Source organism: Eucyclogobius newberryi, unplaced genomic scaffold, assembly GCF_026437365.1.
Source record: "Eucyclogobius newberryi isolate DKJ021-1_F unplaced genomic scaffold, fEucNew1.0.hap1 SCAF_18, whole genome shotgun sequence".
Lineage (NCBI taxonomy): Eukaryota > Metazoa > Chordata > Actinopteri > Gobiiformes > Gobiidae > Eucyclogobius > Eucyclogobius newberryi.
The window spans coordinates 4518882-4532105 of NW_027315812.1; the positions used below are offsets into that span (position 1 = coordinate 4518882).

At 44.4% G+C, this 13224-nt stretch overlaps 2 protein-coding genes across 3 annotated transcripts in view; both read left to right on the top strand.

The window, feature by feature from the left end:
• Positions 1–2235: 2235 nt before the first annotated feature.
• LOC140364872 (butyrophilin subfamily 1 member A1-like) lies at positions 2236–7556 on the top strand. Of its 2 annotated transcripts, XM_072451259.1 has the most exons (5): positions 2236–2331; positions 6046–6369; positions 6450–6728; positions 6804–7268; positions 7513–7556. In XM_072451259.1, the coding sequence occupies exons 1-4, from the start codon at positions 2268–2270 to the stop codon at positions 7142–7144; spliced, it is 1008 nt and encodes a 335-aa protein (XP_072307360.1). In that variant the 5' UTR covers positions 2236–2267; the 3' UTR covers positions 7145–7268; positions 7513–7556. The 2 variants fall into 2 exon arrangements, with proteins under 2 accessions (XP_072307360.1, XP_072307361.1); XM_072451260.1 differs by lacking the exon at positions 7513–7556 and having other exon boundaries at positions 2239–2331; positions 6819–7159.
• A 4123-nt stretch (positions 7557–11679) lies between these two features.
• emc9 (ER membrane protein complex subunit 9) overlaps positions 11680–13224 on the top strand; it is a 7919-nt gene continuing 6374 nt past the window's right edge. The window contains exons 1-2 of the mRNA XM_072450407.1: positions 11680–11843; positions 12535–12751. Of these exons, the coding sequence (XP_072306508.1) occupies positions 12557–12751 (195 nt within the window). The 5' untranslated portion in view covers positions 11680–11843; positions 12535–12556. The remainder of the gene's footprint in view (positions 11844–12534; positions 12752–13224) is intronic.

The window sequence follows — 13224 nt, forward strand, 5'->3', positions numbered from 1 at the left end:
GGGTAGACAGACAGTGGGGGGAAGGTGGGTTTATGCGCTCAAAGAAGATGACCGGGGAAATGAAACATACAAGGCCATATATGTGGCAGAAGGATACAGTCAGGTGGAGGGACTGGACTATTCTGAGACATTCTCACCGACTGCTAATTTGACTTCCTTACGTGTGCTGATGCAGCTGGCAGCACAGCATGATTTGAAATTACATCAAATGGACGTTAAAGCAGCTTACTTGCATGCACCTATTGACTGCGAAATATACATGGAACAACCAGAAGGTTTTCAGGCTAAACCAAAAAATGGTGCACAACTGGTGTGTAAATTGCATAAATCAATCTATGGGCTTAAACAGTCGGGCAGAAATTGGAACATTATGCTCCACAATTTCTTGCTTGAGAAGAATTTTGTGCAAAGTCAGGCAGACCACTGTATTTACACAAAACTGTCTGAAAATGAAAATGTAATTTTGTTAGTATGGGTTGATGATATTGTTGTGGCTGCAACCAATGAAAAGTGTTTAAAGGAGGTCAAAGAGGAACTAAAAAGTACATTTAAAATGAAAGACCTCGGACAACTTACTCATTTCTTAGGGATTGATTTCACACAAAAAGAGGGTTCTATCACAATGAACCAGACCAGATACATTGCCAAAATTTTGGAAAGATTTGGAATGTCTGATTGCAAATCCAGAGCAACTCCTAGTGAAATAAAGTGTGATTTGACTCCAGACGGGGATCAAACTGATCAAAGAAAATACAGGGGGATGTTGGGCAGCCTCATCTATATCATGACTTGTACTAGGCCTGATGTGAGTTGGACAGTGAGCAGATTGTCACAATATCTGTCAGATCCCAGAGAGAAACACATGACCGCTTTAAAGCATGTGTACAGGTACCTACAAGGGACAAAGGACTATAAGTTGTGTTACCACAAATGTGACACTAAACTTCAACTAATGGGATATTCTGATGCAGACTGGGCCAACGACCCAGAGGACAGAAAGAGCATTACAGGCTACTGCTACAGTCTAAGCCAGAACGGTGCGATTGTTTCGTGGAAAACAAAGAAACAGCAAACTGTTGCACTGTCAACGTGTGAAGCAGAATATGTGGCGCTAGCCGCTACTATTCAAGAAGCACTTTACCTCACACAACTTTTGACGGACATGGACCCTAACTTTGAACCAACAACAAAGGTCTTTGAGGACAACCAAGGGACTATACGTCTTGCGAGGAATCCTGTAAACCGCCAGCGGAGCAAACATGTAGACATTAAATACCACTTTATCAGGTCTAATGTGTTGCAGGGTAAAATACTCCTTGTGTACTGTCCTACTGAGAACATGGTCGCAGATGTGTTCACAAAATCTGCCACAAGGGTCAAAATTGAAAAGTTTTGTGATTATATGTTTGGTAACTAATGCTTATTGAAATGTGAGTGGCACCATCGAGTGGGGGTGTTAGAGAGCGATGTGTTCCACTACATGTTAGCACTATATTGTTCGGCGTAGGGATACGCTCTGTTCAATTAATAAAGGCGGAACCTCCTGTTCACTTGACTCACGGGACCGGAGCAGTGAACAGTGCGGCTACCGATAAAACGACACACGAGTCTCCTGTCCTGCATTATATACCTGGTGTACCAAGACTGAGTATTCTGCAAAGATGTCACAGTCAGATGGCACGGGAGAGAGTGCACAAGCTGAGCGAAACGCTGCAATGAACCCAACAATAATAATAATCATAATAAATACTTGGTCATTAGAGTTTAGATTCATTGCCTCGTAATGTGTTTTTTTGCTCTGCGGCGCCATCTTCTGCTCAAAAGAATGTCATGTTTGTAAAGTAGAAAAAGCTCGAGTTGTTTTTATCTTGATACTTTTCAAAATACAAGACGTTTCGACGCTCAGAGTTCTCCTGGATCTGGACGAAAGTCCAAACCTAAAATCGGTGTCCGGAGGAACCCTGCTGGACAAAAGAGGGATTACACCGAGTCGAACCTGATAGTGTCACACAGACAAGTGGATTCATTCAATATAAGAAGACATTTGTTTTATCTAGAACGATCTGGAATAACGTTGCTTGGACTTGGACACTTTGGACACTTAGGACACTTTAAAACACTTCCTCGTCGCGCTCTGACAGTGACACAGGAAACAGCACTTCCTTCATCCTCTCCAACAGGTAGAACATGTATCGAACGCCCATTTTGTCCATGAGTATTGGCTCGGGACGCACTCTCAGTTGGCGCATGTCGTGGGGCCCTTCAACATGTCCCCGTCCTCTCTGTTTGTGTGGACCGTGTTGTCTTTGGTGTCGCGCGGCGCGTGTGAAGGTGAGTGGCTCTTCTACATGATGTGTCTTCACCTCAGATCAATGTCTCTGTCCATGTCCGTGTCCCTGTCCATGTCCATATCCATGTCCATATGTCCATATCTATGTCCATGTCCATATCTATGTCCATGTCCCTGTCCCTGTCCATGTCCATATGTCCATATCCATGTCCATATGTCCATATCTATGTCCATGTCCATATCTATGTCCATGTCCCTGTCCCTGTCCATGTCCATGTCCATATCCATGTCCATATGTCCATATGTCCATATCCATGTCCATATGTCCATATCTATGTCCATGTCCCTGTCCATGTCCATGTCCCTGTCCATGTCCATGTCCATGTCTATGTCTATTCTATAGTAGAATAATAGTCTGCGGCTCTTTCACAGTTTGTGTCACTTTAGAGGAAGTTGAACAGACTTTGGTATAAACCTGCTCAGGATCCGGAGAAATGTGTTTGTGACGTGATTTTGACATCCATGTTCTATCATTTAAAGAGGACATGAATAATGATTAGATGGTATAATAACTGCTGATAATAGAGCAGTTTTAGGGAATGTGGTGCACACTTCTATTGAATCTGAACCGAAAGTGAAAGTTATCCTCCATTTTGTTGTCGTCTTTTGTAGATTTGCGTGAATTAAATTGGCCAAATTAAGCATTAAAGTTTGCGACTGTAGAGAAAGAGACAGTGGTGTGGATCAGTGGCTCTAGTCTGAGCCCAGTGTAGGAGAGAAATGACTGAATCCTTCTCTATAATGAGGGATGACTTATTGGAGTTGTTGTTCTTATTTCAGGCGCAGTTGCGTTCACTTTTGACACTTGTGGGTTATAGGGATATTATATAATCTCAAAATAAAAAAACACTACTCTATAGTTGTCTTGTTTGTGAATGTCAGTGAAGTCGAGTCAGCTGACAGAAAAAAGATCATTAAACAATGACAAAGTGGAGCAGAAGCTAATAACACACATCCCCCAACTAGCAACTTAGCAAGTGTCCATTACATTCTATATTTATTATATTGTGATTTATTCTCATACATTCTGTTTGCTCAGTGTCGTTCCGAGGTTAAATGTATTATTATTATATTATTATTATACACACACATCAAAAACCCCTCCATCAATAGCTCCCCTGATCAACACATCTGCTGATGAACGACACCACTTTCCATATCAAAATGTGGTTAGTTTTTGATGTTCAATGTTATTCAAATGGATCTCTTAAATATATAATGACTATTCTTTCTTTTGTCAAAAGTCGTTATTGCCTAATTGGATTCAAAATGCCGTTAACATTAAAGGATGTGACTTGTAACTCTTCCGATGCCACTGGGTTAATTGCATTGATCCTGTCATTAATCATGAGCAGCTTTAAACTCTCTGGTTAAACACAACATAGAAACACAAGAACCACAGAAACAGGAAACAGATGAATAGATAACATAGAAAACAAAAGGGTTTATGCTGAAAATGTGCACCGAACACAACCTGATCATGTAAATGATCAGAAAGTGGAAGGAAGTCCATTCCTAATGAAGGGCCCCCGAAAAAAACTCCACGGCCGCTCCTGGATCCAATCCTCACAAAGAGCTGGATATGTGACCTCGTATGGAACATCTGGAGCAAAGAAGACGCGCTTGCCTTTGTACTGGAGGTCTCCTTTAACCCTGGAGGTCTCCTTTAACCCCGGAGGTCTCCTTAAACCCTGGAGGTCTCCTTTAACCCTGGAGGTCTCCTTTAACCCTGGAGGTCTCTTTAAACCCTGGAGGTCTCCTTTAACCCTGGAGGTCTCCTTTAACCCTGGAGGTCTCTTTAAACCCTGGAGGTCTCCTTTAACCCTGGAGGTCTCCTTTAACCCTGGAGGTCTCCTTTAACCCTGGAGGTCTCCTTTAACCCTGGAGGTCTCTTTAAACCCTGGAGGTCTCCTTTAACCCTGGAGGTCTCCTTTAACCCTGGAGGTCTCTTTAAACCCTGGAGGTCTCCTTTAACCCTGGAGGTCTCCTTTAACCCTGGAGGTCTCTTTAAACCCTGGAGGTCTCCTTTAACCCTGGAGGTCTCCTTTAACCCTGGAGGTCTCCTTAAACCCTGGAGGTCTCCTTTAACCCTGGAGGTCTCTTTAAACCCTGGAGGTCTCCTTTAACCCTGGAGGTCTCCTTTAACCCTGGAGGTCTCTTTAAACCCTGGAGGTCTCCTTTAACCCTGGAGGTCTCTTTAAACCCTGGAGGTCTCTTTAAACCCTGGAGGTCTCCTTTAACCCTGGAGGTCTCCTTTAACCCTGGAGGTCTCCTTTAACCCTGGAGGTCTCTTTAAACCCTGGAGGTCTCCTTTAACCCTGGAGGTCTCTTTAAACCCTGGAGGTCTCCTTTAACCCTGGAGGTCTCCTTTAACCCTGGAGGTCTCTTTAAACCCTGGAGGTCTCCTTTAACCCTGGAGGTCTCCTTTAACCCTGGAGGTCTCTTTAAACCCTGGAGGTCTCCTTTAACCCTGGAGGTCTCCTTTAACCCTGGAGGTCTCTTTAAACCCTGGAGGTCTCCTTTAACCCTGGAGGTCTCCTTTAACCCTGGAGGTCTCCTTTAACCCTGGAGGTCTCCTTTAACCCTGGAGGTCTCCTTTAACCCTGGAGGTCTCCTTTAACCCTGGAGGTCTCTTTAAACCCTGGAGGTCTCCTTTAACCCTGGAGGTCTCCTTTAACCCTGGAGGTCTATTTAAACCCTGGAGGTCTCCTTTAACCCTGGAGGTCTCCTTTAACCCTGGAGGTCTCCTTTAACCCTTGCAGCCTTCAGGACACGTTCCTTCACACGATCGTTCAGAAACCTCATTATCAGGCCTTGTGGTTTATCAGCTGTTGCTCTTGTTGCCATGACGATGTGCTCTTTCTATTGTGATGGGCGGGACATCAACTCCAGAGCCTGGGATGATCTGCTCCAAGAAACTTTAGTATCATCTCCCTCTTGGACCCCCACAAGCCTGGACTCCAGATCCACCACCTCCACCACCTCCACCACCTCCATCACTCATCTGTATTGTCTGAAATACACTGCTCAGCTTCTTCGATGCGTGCTCCGTCTTCTCCCCCCGCTTTCAGCTCTTAAGTCAGCTCCAATCAACTGTTCTCATTTCGGTTCTGAGCGATGGCATATCAAGCTTTTTTATCCTTTCTCTTTTTATTTCACACATCTTGAGTGCTAACAGATGCAGCGTTCCCTCTTCTCCTTCCTCAAGCAGTATCACTCCGTGCGATTCTTTATCCGGGCCGGCAGAACCCCGTCTCTCTGTGGGGGAAGAGTTGTGGTCGGACGCGGCCGCATTAGCCTCGTTAGCCTTGTTAGCCTCGTTAGCCTCGTTAGCTTGCTTTTTTGAATGGGGCCGTGGGTCGGCAGCTTTGTTTGTCTTGGTCCCGTGGTCCCATTTCTTGTTCGTCTTTTCTGGAAGTCTGTAAATGTGTTTTCATACTTGATACTGATTCTATTCCTAGTCCGCCCGACCTCCCACACAAGCTCAGGCTCTTTCCCCCAGCGAGGTGACGTTCCATGTCCCCAGAGTCAGGGCGACATAACTGGCCTACATTTGATCTCATGACATCAAATAAAAATATAACAGTGAATGTGATATTTGAAGGTTGATGTCAGAAATGTGTGGATGTTTAATTCTAAAAGTTATTGAAAAATGGTGTAGATTACATCTGTTTGACTGATGTCTCTCTTTTCAGATGAAACAGAAGTGTCCTGTGTCCCTCTGGAGAACTGTGTTCTGCCCTGCAGCTTTAACAGAGGAGAAAACCCAATGATCCTCTGGTTTAAAGAAGCTGCTGAAGACATAATAGTTCATATTTACTATCAAGGTCAGAGCCAGTTCGAGTTTCAGCACCAGAACTACAGAAACAGAACTTCTCTGTTTGAGGAGGAGCTGTCCACAGGAAACGCATCACTGCTGCTGTCAGAGGTCAGAGGTCAAGATGAAGGAAGATACAGGTGTTTCTCCAGGCCCATCGACGGCGAAGAGGAAGAGTCTTATGTCAATGTAAAGGTTTCTGGTAAATACTGTTCTTTGTGTGTATCTGGAGAGTAATACTTGGTGTAACTCTGTACATAAGTTCTCCTCCTGTGTCTGTAGCTCCAGTGTTGGAGGTGTCTCTGCAGCAGGAGGCAGAGCAGCTCCTCTGTAGATCTGAGGGACTTCTCCACAAACCCTCGGTGTCCTGGAGGAACAGGACTGAAGCTCTCCACAAGAACCAAAGTCAAACTCATACTTCTGAATCAGGTGGAGTGTGGTCTGTGCTCAGCTCTGTGTCTCTGCCACACAAAGCTCCACATGAATACAGCTGTAATGTCAGCACGCCACACAGCTGGAGGAGCGCCACCTACAGGAGGAGCAGTGTCAGGCATCCTTTAGGTTTGTGTTCATCATCTCCTCCAAAGAGGAATATGTTTGTGGTGCTGAGCTCACATTTGCTCATGTTGTTTGTAGTTTCAGACGTTGCAGACTCTCCTGTAGTAATCCTCTGCTCTGAACCCACGGCTCCAGTGAAGAGCCTCGTGTGGACATTCAACCACACAGAGACCATTCTGAGCTGGTCTGGACCAGAGCAGGTCCACAGTGAGTCCTGGAGACGCTTTGTTGTTGGAGTCTCAGAGTCCAACAGTCTGGTCCTAAAACATCTGACCAAAGGTCATCTGGGCCTGTTCTCCTGTGAACTCCACACTGAACATGAGACCTTTTTTATCCACACAAACATCACTGAAGAGTTAATCATCAGCCCTAAAGACACTGAAGCAAAGCCACATGTAGAAGGTAAGTGTGAGCAGTGACTCCTTTATCTGAAAACACTCTTCTTTTTCTGCAGGAGACATACCTCATCTGTGGATTTATCTTGTTATTTCAATCCTGTTCTGTGTCCTCTTCCTCCTCCTCTTCCTCTGGAAACATCGTCTGGTGAGTTGAACTAGTGTCAGATCCATGTTTTACTTGTTTCTCTCAGGCCCAGGGCAGATGAACACTGAGCAGCACTGACACAGTTCAGACTTCTTCTCCTTAGTGTGTTTAAAACGAGACGTGTGGACTGAGTCTTGAGTTTAAACTTACATTACAAATCTCTTCATAATCGCAGTTTAGAAAACATGATTTATTATGTTTTTGTCATTAGAGAATTCAAACTGACTGAGACTTGTTTTTTCAGAGAATTCTGAAACTTCTGAGATTACCAGCTGTCATAAATAAAGGGCAAGTATTTGTGTTTAACGGCATCTTCATTAATGTTTAGTTATAACAGTGGAACCACATTTATTAGCGTTTCACCCTTTACCTCAGATACTAAATATATTTTAAAGGTGTAATGGATGATTTTTCGCCGATTTGAGAACTGGAAGTGCACATGCCGCTCCCCCGTGCACATGCCGCTCCCCCGTGCACATGCCGCTCCCCCGTGCACATGCCGCTCCCCCGTGCACATGCCGCTCCCCCGTGTACGTGTCGCTCCCCCGTGCACATGCCGCTCCCCCGTGCACATGCTTCCCCGTGCACATGGCGCTCCCCCGTGCACATGCTTCCCCGTGCACATGCCGCTCCCCCGTGCACATGCCGCTCCCCCGTGCACATGTCGCTCCCCCGTGCACATGCCGCTCCCCCGTGCACATGTCGCTCCCCCGTGCACATGCCGCTCCCCCGTGCACATGCTTCCCCGTGCACATGGCGCTCCCCCGTGCACATGCTTCCCCGTGCACATGCCGCTCCCCCGTGCACATGCCGCTCCCCCGTGCACATGCCGCTCCCCCGTGCACATGCCGCTCCCCCGTGCACATGCCGCTCCCCCGTGCACATGCCGCTCCCGCGTGCACATGCCGCTCCCCCGTGTGGACTGATACAACACACACGTGCGTTTGTTTATCAGCGCGACGGATCCATCGCATCTCTCGTCTCCCGTAGATTTCCATCTCTTCTGAGCTCGAACTGTCTTTCTGCATCTTCATTTTGTCCCGTCACTGAGGGAACTATATTATGATAGATCAATGCACTTAGACACAGGGAAACGTGCTGCTCATGGGGACGAGCTGCACGCGGCTGCAGGTGAGCAGTAGGTGCGTTTTATTATTGATACGTGGCAGGACTAATCGCAGTCCACGCCACGAGGAAATGAGACTCAGATTTAGGCCAAAAAATCTTCCATTACACAATTTTAAAACCTTGATCCCAAAATAAAATTATAAAATGTACATTTTCATTACAGAAAAGACATTATTTTGCATGGGACCGAGCTTCAGCACATGACGAGTGCAGAGACCAACAAAGACTGAGCTCTGAGCTGAGCATCTTCTGTAGCTCATCCCAGAGCAGGTCCTCTGTGGTGGAGTAAAGAATGCTCTCAGCCTGTGGATACCTGGGCTCTTAACAGAGTGAAGAGAACCAAAAAGCAGGACAAAAGAGACAAAAGGGACAAAAGGGAAACAGAACAGAAGGAAGGGTGTTTCTATCCCTTATGTCTCGGGACAATTGTGACATGTCCATCCATTTTCTACCGCTTGTTCCCTTTCGGGGTCGCGGGTGACTGGAGCCTATCCCAGTGACTTCGGGCCTTAGGCGAGGCACACCCTGGACAGTGGCCAGCTCGTCGCAGGGCCAACACAGAGACATAGACATTACAGACAAACATTCACTCTCACTTCATTCACTAGGGCCAATTTAGAGTCACCAATTTTACCTAACACATGCATGTGATTGGACGGTGGGAGAAGCCGGAGAACCCGGAAAGAACCCACGGTAACACAGGGAGAACATGCAGACTCCACCCAGAGAGATCATGTGATGTTGGTCTGGCCCAGGAATCGAACCCATGATCTCCTTTTTGGGAGGCAAGAGCGCTAACCTAAAATCCTCAGATTTCACTCTTTTCTCTTTAGTGTTGACTGTGTTTCTCAAATGAACTTCTCTTCTAAAACTCTCACATCAAACAGACTCAGAGCTTCTGTAGTTTAGAGTCCACAAACATCTTCTAAAGGCTTTAGAGCTCTTTACAAACAAGAGCAACACTTTCTCAACTTTCTCCAGCTGAACTCAGACAAGACTGAAACAAAGAGAAAGTGTCAGCGTCACCTCCAGAGTCGCTCTAAAACCTACAAACCAAATTAGAAATCTGGGGGTAATAATGGACTCAGACTTGAAATTTAACATTCACGTTAAATCAATAACATCAGCAGCTTTTTACCATCTAAAAAACATTGCCAAAATCAAAAATATAGTGTCAAAACCAGATTTAGAGAGACTTATCCATGCGTTTGTCTCCAGTAGATTAGACTACTGTAACGGCCTGCTCACTGGCCTCTCCAAACGAGCTGTAAAACAGCTGCAGTACATCCAGAACGCTGCTGCTCGGGTCCTGACTAGAACCAGGAAGTACCATCACATTAGTCCTGACTAGAACCAGGAAGTACCATCACATTAGTCCTGACTAGAACCAGGAAGTACCATCACATTAGTCCTGACTAGAACCAGGAAGTACCATCACATTAGTCCTGACTAGAACCAGGAAGTACCATCACATTAGTCCTGTGCTCATGGACCGGCCTCCTGCTGGTGCCACTGACTCCACCTGAAACTCATCCTTTGCCAGGTCTAAACCTTTTGTTCTCTTTTTGGCTGAAGCGACGAGCGTTCGTAACTCTTCAGCCTCATGTTGATGTGACAATGGTCGTGCAAACGGCCTGATTCACACAGACACCGCCAACGGCACACTTTTTTAAACTTAATTCCCGTGACATTCAAGCGGCAGCACCAGACTGAGTTTCTCTGTCGTGAGCCGTCTAATTCAAGGTTCAAATCTTTGACCCCAGTTTAAACGAACTTCCTGCTTTTCTTAGACACTTTTTGCGACATGAGAAAACTGGACTGGACTTGACTGTGAGCCTCGTTAAGACTTGCCCTAATCATGTTGTTTACTGAATGTATTGTCTGACTAATGTGATGACACGTGTTTTAAAACTGTGATAAAATGTGAATATATGATTATATTTCTGTGATGTATTTTATCTGCATAATAGTGATATTTTATCTGCATCATTAGTCTAAGAGAAGAACGGGTGTGTGACAAACTGGATTTGTGAAGGGGTCGTAAAGATGGCCAAAGGATGTTTACCCGAGGGGGGGTGATAACCCAGAGGAGTCTGGGTAATGTTTACCCTAGGCTTGATCTCTACGGAAAAATACCAAGTGCCTTGATGTGAGGCTAACCAATGAGAAATGTGACCCGCCTATTCCAGAATAGCTAATAAAACCAACCAGCATGAGAAAAAACGGGGTGAGACGCAGAAGGATCACGCATGCTGCTTACCACAGCTTGCGTGATCAGTCCCCGCGTTTTCTCCCATGCATGCCATACAAATGTCTGACATTTCGGTGTTGTTTCATATTCTAAGTTGAATTGTGTTCTCTATGTGTTAAGGAATAGCATCTGGTGTATGTCTAATTCCCTGACACAAACCCTCAGTGTCTTTATGACACTTGACACTGCTGGAATATTTAAAATGTGTTGTTTGTCATAGATATAATGCTGCCTATTGTTGCCATAAGATGATGCTGAAACTAACCAAACATTGTACTGATGAAAAGCTGTCAAAACATTTTTACTCAGGAGTTTACTACTGCATATTATGTTACAAGAGAAGTTATTCATGTTTGTACTGTAAAATGAGGCAGAGAAACTTCAAATCAAATGTTTTTCTTACATTTGATTAGGCCGAATGTTTTGTACAATATTTAAATCAAAGGTTCTCCTCAGTTTACAGTCTAATCATGTTGAGAAGTGGCTTAACATTCATGTTATAAACTTAATAAATCATGTACGTCTTTGTTTGAGGCACATTGTTGCTGGAGTGGAGTTTTAATCTGATTTGTCGTTTAACTGGCGCAAACCTGAACGTCTTCTCTGTGTGCACAAACAAATAAAAGTGACATAATTTATTCAGAACAGCTTGTGAAAGTGGTGTCTTTGTTCAACCCCAAAGCCGTGATTGTCGTCAGATTAATATGACAACTTCATGGAGCCGATTCCAAACAAATCATGATAAAGTTCAACGCTTGCGGCTCATAAATTATATATTTCTTTCATAAACTGTGAATCTCCTGCCTTCTATCTGAAATGATGACGTCGTCGCGTTCTAATTTAGTCAAAACAATACGTAATTCAGTCAATAATAGTAGTGTTTATCCTTTCAGTCCCGTAGAAGCCTCTGTGTCCCAGAACCAGCCGAAAGAACGAACCATGAAAGTATTATCCAATCAAAACCCTGTGCGCTTTCCGGGCAGCCAATCGCACGTCACCATTTAGAGTTTGGGCGGGACTTCCGCTGTCCCCCGTCGTACGTCCGGTTGTCAGTGAAGCTCCGTTAGCTTAGCGCCAATGTTTCTGCAACAAATCTTTCAAAATTATCAATGAACTCGCATATTTGTTCATTCTGAAATATAAATCCGCTCGCGGGCCACGCGCCGAGGTGACGTCTGTGTTTTGACCTGTTTCCGGTACGTTTTAGTTTCGTTCTGTTGTGTTGCTAATATGCTAATGCTAACAGTCGGCTCGATGCTAAACGTGTAGCTTATTCATTCAGCAGTGTTTATTTTAATGTTGTGAAAGATTTATTACACCTGTGGTTTGAAACTCATTGTTTTATTAATAGTCGATTCTTTTTGAATGTTTTATAATTAGAGTAAATTTAAAAACAGGGCTACATCTATGTTTTTGACATGTATTTTTGTGTTTGTAAAAACAATTGAAGCCACAATCAAACGTTAAGTTCGCCTAAGCTTTGTTTTATATTGAGTTATACTATATACTTACTATATGCAGATTAAATCAATTAATAATAAAAAATAATAATAACAATGATAATAATGATAATCACAAATAGAATATGTTTGCACGTTTTCCCATTTACTAAATTGCCAGTTATTTATCTCACTAAATTAAATATGACTAAAAGTTTCATTAAGAGCTTTCAAACCAGATAAAGTTTAATGGAAATTTGTACCTGTTATTTTCGTTTTATTTGCAAATCTAAATAAGAAAAACAAATCAAAGCTCCTTTATGAATGATTCAGTGTTTTCATTTGATCAAACTTCATTCATAATAAAAATAAAAGTGTGTATAAACCATAGCATAGTTCACTTATAGTTTATATTCCTGCTCTTTTACATTTCTTGTGTGTTTTGCAGCGTGCTCCGTGCGGTGCTCAGGATGGGGGAAGTGGAGCTGTCCTGCCAGGCTTACGTGAAGATGTACCTCCACGCCGCTCTGTTCCCGCGCTGCAGCGTGAACGGCCTGCTGCTCTCCTCCAGCTCCACAGGGGGCGCCATCTGCATCACCGACTGTGTGCCACTGCTGCACTCGCACCTGTCGCTGGCCCCCATCACGCAGCTCGCCCTCACACAGGTACAAACACACTGGAGGGGACCCGAGAGCCACCGCCGGGGGGCCCGAGAGCTGTAGCAGTAGCAGTAGCAGCAGCAGTAGCAGTAGCAGTAGTAGTAGTAGTAGTAGTAGTAGTAGCACTAGTAGTAGTAGTAGTAGTAGCACACTAGTAGTAGTAGTAGTAGTAGCACACTAGTAGTAGTAGTAGCACACTAGTAGTAGTAGTAGTAGCAGCACACTAGTAGTAGTAGTAGTAGCACACTAGTAGTAGTAGCACACTAGTAGTAGTAGTAGTAGTAGTAGTAGTAGCACACTAGTAGTAGTAGTAGTAGCACACTAGTAGTAGTAGTAGCACACTAGTAGTAGTAGTAGTAGCACACTAGTAGTAGTAGTAGTAGCACACTAGTAGTAGTAGTAGCACACTAGTAGTAGTAGTAGTAGTAGTAGTAGCACACTAGTAGTAGTAGTAGCACACTAGTAGTAGTACACTAGTA

Excerpts from the sequence above, each read along its gene's own strand:
- LOC140364872 (XM_072451259.1), top strand. The coding sequence starts at position 2,268 with ATGTCCCCGTCCTCTCTGTTTGTGTGGACCGTGTTGTCTTTGGTGTCG. Across the intron at positions 2,332-6,045 it reads GTCGCGCGGCGCGTGTGAAG|ATGAAACAGAAGTGTCCTGT; the intron begins GTGAGTGGCTCT and ends CTCTCTTTTCAG. Across the intron at positions 6,729-6,803 it reads CAGTGTCAGGCATCCTTTAG|TTTCAGACGTTGCAGACTCT; the intron begins GTTTGTGTTCAT and ends TGTTGTTTGTAG.